Source organism: Balaenoptera acutorostrata, chromosome 3 (assembly GCF_949987535.1).
Source record: "Balaenoptera acutorostrata chromosome 3, mBalAcu1.1, whole genome shotgun sequence".
NCBI classification, from domain to species: Eukaryota; Metazoa; Chordata; class Mammalia; order Artiodactyla; family Balaenopteridae; genus Balaenoptera; species Balaenoptera acutorostrata.
Window position 1 is genome coordinate 148,885,570 of NC_080066.1, and position 12,232 is coordinate 148,897,801.

At 47.9% G+C, this 12,232-nt stretch overlaps 1 protein-coding gene across 3 annotated transcripts in view; it reads left to right on the forward strand.

Annotated features, from left to right (window-relative positions):
• SMOC1 (SPARC related modular calcium binding 1) overlaps positions 1-12,232 on the forward strand; it is a 154,967-nt gene that overhangs the window by 56,448 nt on the left and 86,287 nt on the right. For all 3 annotated transcript variants that reach the window (XM_057543731.1, XM_057543732.1, XM_057543733.1), the window contains exons 2-3: positions 9,187-9,352; positions 10,498-10,610. In XM_057543731.1, coding sequence (XP_057399714.1) covers positions 9,187-9,352; positions 10,498-10,610 — 279 coding nt within the window. The remainder of the gene's footprint in view (positions 1-9,186; positions 9,353-10,497; positions 10,611-12,232) is intronic.

The window sequence follows — 12,232 nt, forward strand, 5'->3', positions numbered from 1 at the left end:
GAGTTAGAAGCTTTACCTTTGCAGCCTTGTTAGTGCCTCTTTCGATCCAGGGTCCCAGCTGCTATGTCCAACCCACTGACCCTCCCCCACCCGTCCCCCGCAATGGCACCTGGTGTAAGACAGCCTTGTCCCCTGGGTCCTGCTCCATCATCCCTGTACCGTGGGGGGCGCAGTGGAGGAGGGAAACTGGGTGGAGAGGCTGGGGTGACCACGAAATTCCTCCCTTGGGGAGGGGGTGGGGCTGGGGTGACAGGGGTCAGGCCTCTCCTGGCTAAAGCAACAGAAGTAGTTCCAGCTGCCAAACAGCTGGAGGGGGACGTCTGCTTTCCCTCAGCAGCGTGAAAAGCCCTTTAATCGGGCGTGCTGTTGTCAGGCCTCGCTCGTGGAGGTGTGGAGAAGAAGAGCAGACGCCGCCGACACTGCAGACCTCCCCTTCCCTTTGACCTCCCTTATCTCCCCTCCTCCATCTCCGGGAGCCCCACTCTGAGGCCGGCCCTGATCGAGGCCCTCCTTTGCACCTGTGTAAATGCAGTGGCTCTGGGGTCAGGGAAGGGTGAGAGCGAGCTGGCAGAGATGGGGATGTGGATTTTCAGGGCAGATGATGGATTAGACAGAGGGTGGCTGAGTGATGTTCTCATGTGAAACGGCTCCTGGTTCCCAAAGACGCGGACCTCGGAGAAAAAGGCCAAAGTCTGGTTGTGAGGACGGTGAGTCCGGTGACGGGAGGCGGACGGTGCCTGATTGGAGAGTGAGCGGCCGAGCTGCAGCTAGACGTCTGGAATGTGGTTCTCGACTTTTTGTTCCAGGCACTGCTATTCCCCGTTTCAAGAGCAGATTTACCTCCCAGAAATGCTATTTAGTGCCTGAGTTCTAAAAACTTGAGCTGGACTTGGACTTACAAACATAACGGGGAATAAAAGAATCCCTCCTTGAGGAAAGCTCCCTTTGCTTGCCGGGTTCTCCTCCTCTCCTGTCCACCGGAGGGGCCGCCACCAAGACCCCAGCCGCTGATGCCAGAGCTAACAACAGACCGCCCCCAGCACCACCCTCCGGGGCTCAGCGCTCGCCATCCGGCCTTGAAGGAGGCAGTGAGGTGTAGCAGAAAGAATCTGGACCACTGAGTCAGACTTAGAGGCGTGTTCTACCACTTACTAGCTCAACCTGGCCGAGCCTCAGTTTACTCTTCATTCATTCGATCAATAATATTTATTGCATCTATTGGGCGAGGCCCCTGCTGGGCACTGGGGATCCAGCAGGGTGACACCCAGCAGATTGCGGTTCCTGCCTGCAGGGAGCTTTCAGCTTAGTGGGGAGGAGGGGCAAGAAACATATAACTAAATAGTTGGTTATTTAATTACAATCGTGACCCAGGCCACAGTGGAAAGTGCAGGGTGTGTGGAGGCTTATCACCGGGTCCTGACTTACCAGAGAAGTCAAATGCCCTGAGGAAGCAGCATTTGCAGTGAGACTGGAAGGATGAATTGGAGTTTATGAGGTGGAAGCACAGTCCAGGGAAAAGGGCCCACACGTGCCAAGTCCCGAGGCAGGAAGGAGCAGCACAAGGGGGCCAAGGATTTCTACCCAGTTCAGGGGGCTGGCACTGGGGGCCTTGACCGTGCCTGTTACCTACTCAGCAGGCACACGGGTTGGGCTCCTTCTCCTTCTCTTCCCTCCAAGTAGACATTAGCAGATTGGGTTGGGACACTCACCATTATTTACAACATTGATTTTATGGAAAAAATAAATTCAGGGTGTCAAAAACATGATTTATAAATGAATCTGGCTGTTGTTCTTACTCAAGTACATGCATATGGTAGCTCAGAAAAACCAGAGTGCTAATCACATTGGCTGTTAAATTGTCAGTTTCCTGCCTTAACATAACTCATTTCAGGCTTAGCAACCTTGGGCATCTCAGATGACTGCCAGACTTATGGGTGACATGACTTATCTGCAGGGTGGTAGAAAGCCTTCCAAGGCTTTGTGAGGAAAATTCTCAGGCTAAGGCCAGTTTCACTGGGAATGAATTCTAGGGACAATTACTGATGATATCTTATGATGATACTGTGGGTATATGGATACTGTCTCAGCTGCTCAGCTACGTTCTCTTCAGTGACTCAGGGATGTTTTTTTCCTTTCCTTAAATTCAAGGGGAAAATCCAATGGTTAATGTATGGATTTCTTTATCTGATAGATTTTTCTTAAAAGAAAAAAAAAGGAACCAACAGCTTCCATTATTCTATGCATTTGAGAGCGTTAAGCTTTTGGTGGTGGTTGGACAAAGAGTATCTCTTTTTATAGTAAGTAATAGAAAAAGGATATCTTTTAGGTAAGGTTTGATATTCACCCATTCATTCTTCAAACATGTATTGAACAACTGCATTGGATTAGGCACTGGGTTAGGCCCTGTGTATATAAAGAAGAATAAGACACAGTCTTTTCTAGACATGTACATACATAAATGATAATGAAGTATATCAAGGGTTTTGATAGACATATGAACACAAGGCAGCAGGAGCGCCAACGAAGTTAACAGTAGTGTTTAAAACATGAAAGCATTTGCTTCTTATGATGATGAGTTCAGTGGCGGTGTGGAATTGGAACTTGGGAGAAAGTTTGGTGGCAAAAAGTCAAACATCTATACAAGAGATTTAGGATTGAATGAAGTCATCATGGATAAAAGAAGAAAACCCGCTGGAGAGAGAGGCCCAGCCGGCTCCCTGCCACTTCAGCCGCTCCAACTAGGCACCAGTGCGTGAAGTCACAGTGTATGTTCCAGCCCCAGCCAAGCTCCCAGCTGAATGCAGCCTGTGTGTTATCTCAGCTGAAACCATGTGGAGCAGAAGAACCTCCCAGCTGAGCCCAGCCAACCCATAGAATTGAGAGAAATGATGAATAGTTTGAAGCCACTAAGTCTGGGGGTGGTTTGTTTTCCAGCAATGGATGAGTGAAACAAAAAAGTTAAAAGTGAGTAGCCGAAGCTGTGTTACAAATGAATTTATTTTAAAAAACCTCAAATTATTTGAGTTTGGCCTGTGAGTTTTAGTCTGATATCATAAAGGGGAATGCCACTTGCTCCTCCAACTTTTGGACATCACACTTCCAAACCATTGCCCTGGTTGTAGAGTACAGTTCCTGCCCCCTCTTCTATTCCTGGGAAAAATATAGATATAGGCATGTTTCCAGCAAGATGCCTTTTTAGAATTTTAGATGCTGGTGAAATCAGCATGGTACAGGTGGAAGTTAAGGCTGTGAAACCAACTCCCTATTATAAAGAATTGAACATCTCCTCCCAGATGGAACCTTAGGCTGCCTCTGTTGTTCCCTCTATTGTCATGGAAACTTGGCGGTCTGTCAAACCTAACACAGCTTGTGGTACTGGAGTGGTCGCCCTGAGCAAAAGCTGTGGCAGGGTTTACATTCTACTCTTCTGGAAACTGAGGGCAAGGAGCAGCGTGTGTGCATTTCAGACAGAAGGGACTGTTGGTCTAACATTGATTTCATTTACTCATCTCGTCTGGTGAACACAGCCCCCATCGGCAGCTTACTTTTCCAATAGGAAGGATGGATTGTGTTTATGTATTTCAAGTGCTTGTCCTACTTTACAAATGTGAGCAGAACACAAAATGCTGTGTGTTTGCTTTGGAATCGCTCACTCCCCAAGGAGAGAGAGAGGGAGTAGGAGCTGTTTGCAAATGCACAATTGTCCCCGCCTCTTTTGTTTGGTTTCTGTATTACACAATCATACTTAACATAATTATTTTGTTTTTGTTGTCTTTTGGTGAGGAAGAAGGAAGGGAATGGATGTGAGGATTTTTATGAAAATACTATTTCCTCCCCAGAGGGAAATGGTTTAGCGTTTGCCTCGTCGGGGAGACAGCTTGCCTCTGCCCAACACCAAAAATTTCCACCAACCCTGGTTGCTCTTGAGCCCACAACAGACTTCTGTGGCCCGGGGGTTCAGTTCCAGCAGGGTGACTCAGACTCTTCAAGCTTTGTCTGTGGGCCGAGAGAACTGACCCAGCCACCGGAGGTCCTGGGGACTTGCAGCCAGTCCCTCTTGTCTCCTTCAGAAGAGAAGAAAAATCTGCCTTTGTGACTTCAGATGGACTGTGTTGAACTCCTGGGATGTTCTGCTGTTGAAACCCATAATAATGAATTCATGATTTCATGTCCAGTTTCCAAATGCAGATATTATTTCAGGATCTGCTTCTTGGTCCAGTCCGTCGTAGCTTGGCTCAACTAGGAGAAACTCCAGTGAGGGTGAGCCATTCTCTACCCACCCCCCCCCCACCCCTCCCCACAATAGCTGTGCTCTTGAATCTGGCAACCACTAACCACATATGGTCATGCAAAGTTAAGTTAACTAAAATTAAATGCAACTAAAGATTTAGTTCTTCAGTTGCATCAGCTACGATTTAGTGCTTCATAGCCACACGTGGCTTGTGGCTTCCACATTGGACGGCACAGATATAGAACATGTTCATCATTGCAGAAAGTTCTTTTGGACTCTGTGGCTTTGTAGCATTGCAGAGTCCCAAGAATGAAATCTTCTCTTGGTCCTGTGGTATCCTGTTCCCTTGCTGCACGATCAGTGTCAGGTTGCTTGTTCTCTCCACCCTAGAGTGCAAGCTCGTTGAGGGCAGGACTATGCTGGTTGTTTTCTGCTTCCCATGCCTCGCAGTGCAGGGGGCATCATAGTGCTTGCTTGCTAAGTATAAAAGTGGATCAGTGGATGGCTGAACAAGCAGTGTTTGTGGACCCAAGTAATGCCCTAGGGTCCCTGGAGGTTTGGGTGAACCTGTTACGGCATACGGCATAGTCATTCTGTTATTCCAAGATATGGAAGCAACCTAAGTGTCCATCAATGGATTAATGGACAAAGAAGATGTGGTATATATATATATATATATAATGGAATACTACTCAGCCATAAAAAAGAATGAAATGTTGCCACTTGCAACGGCATGGATGGACTTGGAGGGTATTACACTTAGTGAAATAAGTCAGGCAGAGAAAGACAAATACTGTATGACATCACTTATATGTGGAATCTAAAAAATACAACAGACTAGTGAATATAACAAAAAAGAAACAGACTCACAGATATAGAGAACAAACTAGTGGTTACCAGTGGGGAGAGGGAAGGGGATAGGGGTAAGATAGGGGTAAAGGATTAAGAGGTAAAAACAGCTATGTATAAAATAAATAAGCTGTACAATATAGCCTTATAAATAAGGCTATATTGTACAGCACAGGGAATATAGACAATATTTTATAATAACTGTAAATGGAGTATAATCTTTAAAAATTGTGTATCACTGATTGTACACCAGAAGCTTATTCAAAATGGTAAATCAACTATACCTCAATAAAAAAATTAAAAAACTCCATTTTATAGAACTCATTGTCTTTTTTGATTCCTAAAATAGATAAAAATGAGTCACCACAGATGATTGGAGATGGTCTTTAGCAATGGTCCTGGACTGTTTCAGAACTTTTTCACTTGGCCTTGGGGGCCAGTCATTTCTAGATGGACCCTTCTGGGAGCTCGTCTGAAGCCCGGAAGGATCTCTGTGTGTGGGGACAGGTGGGGCTTCTTCTGAAGCTGCCTTTAACCTGTCTGTCTCCAGGCAGTGTTCCCCTGGTTGTGAAGCTGGTCTCTGGCAGAGCTGCCATGGCATCTCTGTTGGCCCAGGGCAAACCATTTCCAAACCAAATTTATGGCCTGTTCTTCAACACCACGGGGATGCCTGCAGCTCCCCTCTCCCATGAGCTGCGAAGAGACAACAGGGCAACCTCTTTGAGTTTGAAAAGAAACTGTGTCTTCCTCAATTCCTCTTTTTTGAAGGTGAACAAAGCTGTATGAGGAGCTTCTCACAGTAGGTTTAAAGTGCCTGGAGGGCAGGGCTGTCTTATCTGGATCTTCAGCAGTTGGTGTCTCACATGGAATAGGCTCTTGGTAAACAGTTTTTGACTTGGGAATCCAGTTGTTTGTTTGTTTGTTTGTTTGTTTTTCCACTATAGTTTATTACAAGGTATTAAATATAGTTCCCTGTGCTATACAGTAGGACCTTGTTTTTTTACTTTTTATATAGTAGTTCATATCTGCTAATCCCAAACTGAATCCAATTTTGCAATTGGGTCAGAGTTTCTGTTTGCAGTGTTACTCTGTAATAATTCAAGGCAGCTTGGTGTAGTGGTTAGAAGCGTGGCTCTGGAGCCAGGCCCTGGGTGTCGAGTTCAGCATTGATGCACACTTAACGTACCCTGCCTCATAGGGCTATTGTGAAGGTTAAATTAGTTAACGTATCGTAAGTGATATATAATTATCAGCACTTATTATTATCACTCTTCAGACTTAAGGTCTGGCAACCAGATCCCTCTGTGACCAAGGATGAGTTCCTTGATTTTCCCAGGTGTTAGAAGATACAGATATTTCTCTCCTTGTGTGATCGTGAGAACAAAAGGCATGCTGTTCCCTGGCTCCTGGGGATTGACATGGCAAAATTACTAACCAATAGGTCTTAAAAGCAGGGTCTTACTTCATGTAAGTAGCCCTGACTTCCATGGACCAGGAGAGAGTAGCGTGACAGCAGTGTCTCGATCTGCTCTTGGACAGCTTTGAGGCTACTGGTTGGCCTGCAAGCCAGGGTATGAGAACACTGATCCCACCCTCTGGCCGGCGTCTGCTGCTCACCAGGCAGAATTACAGAGCCAGGTCTGGCTGCATTTCTAGGCTGCAGACAGATTAAGAATGAGTCTGAGGGAAGAAGAGAGACTTCTAGCCCAGCTTTGCTGGTTGCAGCCACCTGGGTCCTGTGCCCATCCAGGTGCCCACAGCCAGGGCTTCCAAGCCTGCGTCATTCAGCTGGACCTTTGGGTCCCAAGTTTTCCCTGGTGCCCAGTGGGTCAGAGGCTTGGAGGGTTGTAGTGGCAGAGGGGCCCGGGGTGGGGATGGAGAGAGAAGAGACCCACCTCTCAGCCTCGGAGATAACTTATGTTCTGAAGTGGAGCTAGGGCAAGAAGCTGTGGCCCACCTCTGCCCACCGTGTAATGTGGGAGGGAGGGGGAAAGCTTAGAAAGGGGGATGGGGGTGGGGTAGGGCAGTGGCCCAGTGATCCCCGGTGGTGGCAGGAGCCTGGGAGACCAGACCTGTCACATCACACCTGCTGGTTTGGTGGTAGTGCTGTGTGGAAAAGGCTGCTGCAGGGATGCGTTCATCCCACAAATAATCAAGTGCCCCAGCATTGTGCTGGATGCTGGAGATGTATTCACAGACAGAAGAGACAGAATCCTTGTCTTCTTGGAGCTCAGAGTGGGGGATTCCATTGCTAATCAAATCACACAAATCAATTCATCATCAAACTGTGTTAAGAGCCCTGAAGGAAAAGTGTGGGGTGAGAGGTTATTAGAGGGGGACCTGTCCTCACCTGTGAGAGTCAGGGAGAACCTCCCAGATGAACCCAAATCTGAGTAGGGGTGGGAGGAAAGGGAGAAGGAACAGTGTGTCTAAAGGCCCAGGGGTAGGAGCAAATGTAGCCCATTTGGGAACTGGAAAGTCGGCCAGTGTGCCCGACCAGCAGCAAGCAAGGGGGGGACAGAGCAGGAAGAGCTGAGGCCAGAGAAGGGGCCCCAGCGTCAGATCTGCCAGGCTAGGAGACCATGTGAAAGTCCCCAGGGACAGAGGGGCACCACTCAAGGGTTCTAAGCAGGGTCAGCCAGAGGGAAGTTGATCCTGTGCAGGGGTGAGGTGTGGATTATATTGTCCAGTTATTGTTTTCCAGCTGTATTCTGCAGTTGTTAACAGGGGTTCGCTGGGAAAGGGGTTCATGGGCAAATAAGTTTGGGAGATATATAATCGTATATGCTCTTGATCTGGTTATCTATTGCTGTGTAACAAACCACTCAAAACTTAATGGCTTGCTGTACCCCTGAAACATTGTAAATCAACTGTACTTCAATAGAAAAAAATTGTTTTAGTTTAATGGCTTAAAACAACAACTTCTTAACTCTCACAGTTCTGGCGAGTTGACTGGGCTCAGCTGGGTGGGTCTTGCTCAGGGTCTCTCAAGCAGTTACTCCTTTTCATCTCTGTTAGTTGCAGTCAGATGATTGCTGAGGTTAGACTCATCTGAAGGCTTCCTCACTCACATGTCTCTGTGCCCGTGTTGGTTGGGCATTTCTCTCTCCACTTGGTTTCGCCTCATGTTAGCTTGGGCTTCCTCCTAGCATGGCAGTCTCAGTGTTGTTGGGCTTCTTACATGGTGGCTGGTTTCCCCCAGAGTGAGTGTTGCAAGAGGCCCAGGAAGAAACTGCAAGGCTTCATGTAACCTTGCTCAAAAGTCCCAAAACATCACTGCCACAGCATTTTATTGGTCAAGCAAGTTACTGAGGCTGGCCCAGATTCAAAGGAGGGGAATTAGACTCCACAGCTCGACAGGAAGAGTAGCAAATACTTTGCAGCTACCTATCTTTAATCTTCTATACCTCTTGGAGATTCATAATGCATAGGAATGTACCAAAGGTGTCTGGGAAGTCCTGCAGCAAAGAAAACTGTTTAACTCAGCATTTCACAATCTGATGATGATGATATGTTAAATCAGGAAATTCCTTTCTCATAGAAGATTGCTTAACTTGTATTCTGCCAGAGCGCAGTGGGCAGAATGGAAAGGTGATAGATTTGGGGGCTCAGTACTACTTTCTAATCAATAAAACTTTCCAAAGGTGGAAAGTAGAGATTGCTAGTGAGTTCCCGTTTGGGGAGGTACGCAAATAGAGCCAAGTGCAGAGACCATCAGCGTGGACCGGGAGACCAACTGTCCCAATGGTGAAAGCTTGGATTTGACCTCTGACCAATCTAGGTTCAAATTCACCACTTAGAGCTGTGTAAAACTGGGCAAGTTACCTCTCTCTGGTCTTCAGTTTCCTTCTCTACAAAATAGGTAGTTCCTATTTCATAGGGTTTTGAGGATTAATGAGATCCTGTATGTGAATTACTGAGCACAGGATGCCTTCCTTGGTTAGAATTTGTGGCTGCTTAGTTTCCTACCACTTCTAGGGTTTAATAACTTTGGGTTTATTCTGGACTTGCTTCCCAAGGGCAAACTAGTATTTTAAGTCATGGACTCATCCTTACTTTTCTTGCAAAAGTAACCTCTGTACCCTTTCACTTTTTTTCCAACCTAGTTTCTCATAAGTGACCGTGACCCTCAGTGCAACCTCCACTGCTCCAGGACTCAACCCAAACCTATCTGTGCCTCTGACGGCAGGTCCTACGAGTCCATGTGTGAGTACCAGCGAGCCAAGTGCCGAGACCCAGCCCTGGGTGTGGTACATCGAGGTAGATGCAAAGGTGAGTGTGCACGTGCCCAGCAGAGGAGAGATACCTGAGCACCACGCTCCCTGCACGGGGCGCTCCCCATAGGGAGAGCTCAGAATGAGTCTGTTCATTTCACTTGCCAACCTCTCCCCATGTCCTTTCCACCAGGCAATGTGGGAAGGAGGACTGGCCCAGTGAAGGATGAGTACTTTTCTGGGTTTTAAACACCGCCACCAGGGCTTAGAGAGATGTGCTGCTATTTGGCTAGTGCTTTTAATTTTTATTATTATTATTTTTTTGGTAGAGGTGCTTAAAATGGCAAGACATTATGGCTGGCTCCTAAATAGGGATTCCACATTGTTGGCCAACAGATATATTTTGTTTGGTCTGCTCGCATGTTTAAAAATGTTTAAAACATTTGAGACAGCATTTAAAAATTGGGAAATTCAACATGAAAGTCTGGATTTTTGTACTTCCCATAAAAAATTGGAAGCTCTGGTGACGTTACGTCTGAGTTCCCTCCTTCAAGGCAAACATGTGGCTGGAGCTGAGTAGTAGCTACCTCCTTTAAAGGGGAGCCCGTTTTCCAGTTTGCCACAGTCCTCAGCACTCCCTATGGTGTTGCCAGGCTGAATGCCATTCTTCACATGCCCAGCCCCTTCTCTAATTTATATCACTTTCCTACGCCCTGTAGGTATTTGAGTTTGTGACCCCTTGACTGATCAGAGCTATTATAGGAATTGTGGGAGGCTAAGCCAGCTGCCCTAGAATTCTGATTTCCCAAAGAAAGTGCTTGCAGTTCTTGAACTACAAAACATCTTTGAGACTCCTTGGGCTTGCATGTTTTTGAATAAACCTAGTGAAAAATAATAGAAGTAGAACATTTTTTTCCCTAGGAGGGCCTGAGGATACTTGGGAGAAAAAGAATAAACAGACCTTGGTATAAATATGAGCCCCCCCCACCCTACTTTTCTAAGAATGCCACTAAGAAGAAGGTGAGGCCACGTGGCACTCACCAGCCCCTGCCCTTGTGCCCTTGGAACAACCAGCTGGCTGTGTGTGGGCCCCCCGCATGGCAGAGTGCTTTTTCCCCAGCATTTCTAGAACCGGCAGCCGCTTTGTCCATGGCTCCTGTGTGGGATCCAAGTGAATCTCAAATGCACTCCTCCCTCTTTTAGACGCTGGCCAGAGCAAGTGTCGCCTGGAGCGGGCTCAGGCCCTCGAGCAAGCCAAGAAGCCCCAGGAGGCGGTGTTTGTCCCCGAGTGCAGCGAGGATGGCTCCTTTACCCAGGTAGGCCTTGGCCACGTCTCTCAGGCCTGGGTCCTGGGCTGAGGCTGGGGGGAAGGGCCTGGGAGCAGGAGGGCCCTGAGAGCCTCGCTTTCTGGAAACAGCTGAGGACTCTCTGACACCCTCCATGTTGCTTTCTGGGGCCGGCGTCCCCCTCCTGGGCCCCATGCCATCCCTTGCCAGCTGGCAGTGGGTCCTGAAAGGCTCATGCAGGTACGAGCCAGGAAACTGGCATTGCTTGGTCCCCATCCTCCCTGCTGGCTGTCTTCATTTTTCTCTTCTGTCAAATGTAGACTGATTATTTTTTCTTATCCTCACAAGTTTCCATGGGCAACCCCCGTATTCCCTTCACTGTTTATTGCTACCCCTTCTATATGCCCCTCCTTCCCGCCCCCAAACCTCTAACCAAGCTCTGCTCCCTTTGAGTGTAAAGTGTCTGGGGTTTGTGGAGTGTGAGTGCATGTGTGGGTGTGTGGTATCTGTGTGTCTGTCTGTGTGTTGTGTGGTTTCTGTGTGTGTGGGTAGGGGGTTGCCTGTGGGTGTGGGTATCTGTGTGTGCGTATGGTGTATGTGTGTGTTGTGTGGTGTGTGATATTGTGTGCATGTGTGTGTGTTGTGTGGTTTCCGTGTGTGGGCGGGGTTGTCTGTGTATGTGGGTGCCTGTGTATGTGTGTGTGGTGTATGCGTGTGATGTGTGGTATGTGGTATCTGTGTGCATGTGTGGTGTCTGCATGTCCATGCATGTACGCTTGTGTGTGCATGCACTCAGATTCTAAAATTTCCTTTCAGGCAGTCCTACCTCTGATCCTGTATGATCTGCTGGCTAGAGCTTGTGTAAGAGTAATGCTGGCTATCTTGAAGTGGGCACAGACTGAAACACGGGCAGCATGGGACAACGGGGTGGTAAAGCTTTCAGGCTGCAGGTGGGGACACAGTCTAGGGGCGGAGGTGGCTCTAAGGAAGTGGGGAGGACCACTGGACAAGGGTGGGTCAGCACTTGCTTGGGATGGGCCTGGTGCCGAGACTCCCTGTGCGGAGTGGAGTGGCATCCGGATACTACCTGCGGGCTGGAAGCAGGGGCCGCAGGACCTTCACAGCTTCCCAGGAATCCTGAGTCTTGGGGCGAAGGCTGTAGGCTGGCCTCTGGTCCGCTGGGTTTCAGGTTTCATTTCGGGGCTGGGCCCAGGGGATTGCTGATTTCAGACCGAGGGCAGGTGGAGGTGGAAATGGGAGGGGTGGTGAGGTCGGGAATGGGACTCCGTAGTTTTTAAAGTTTCCCCGCTGATTCAAGTGTTCAGCCAGTTAGCCATAAAAAGAAACGAAATTGAGTTATTTGTAGTGAGGTGGATGGACCTAGAGTCTATCATACAGAGTGAAGTAAGTCAGAAAGAGAAAAACAAATACCGTATGCTAACACATATATATGGAATCTAAGAAAAAAAAAAAGGTCATGGAGAACCTAGGGGCAGGACAGGAATAAAGACGCAGACCTACTAGAGGAATGGACTTGAGGACACGGGGAGGGGGACGAAGTGAGAGAGTGGCATGGACATATATACACTACCAAACGTAAAATAGGTAGCTAGTGGGAAGCAGCCGCATAGCACAGGGAGGTGAGCTCGGTG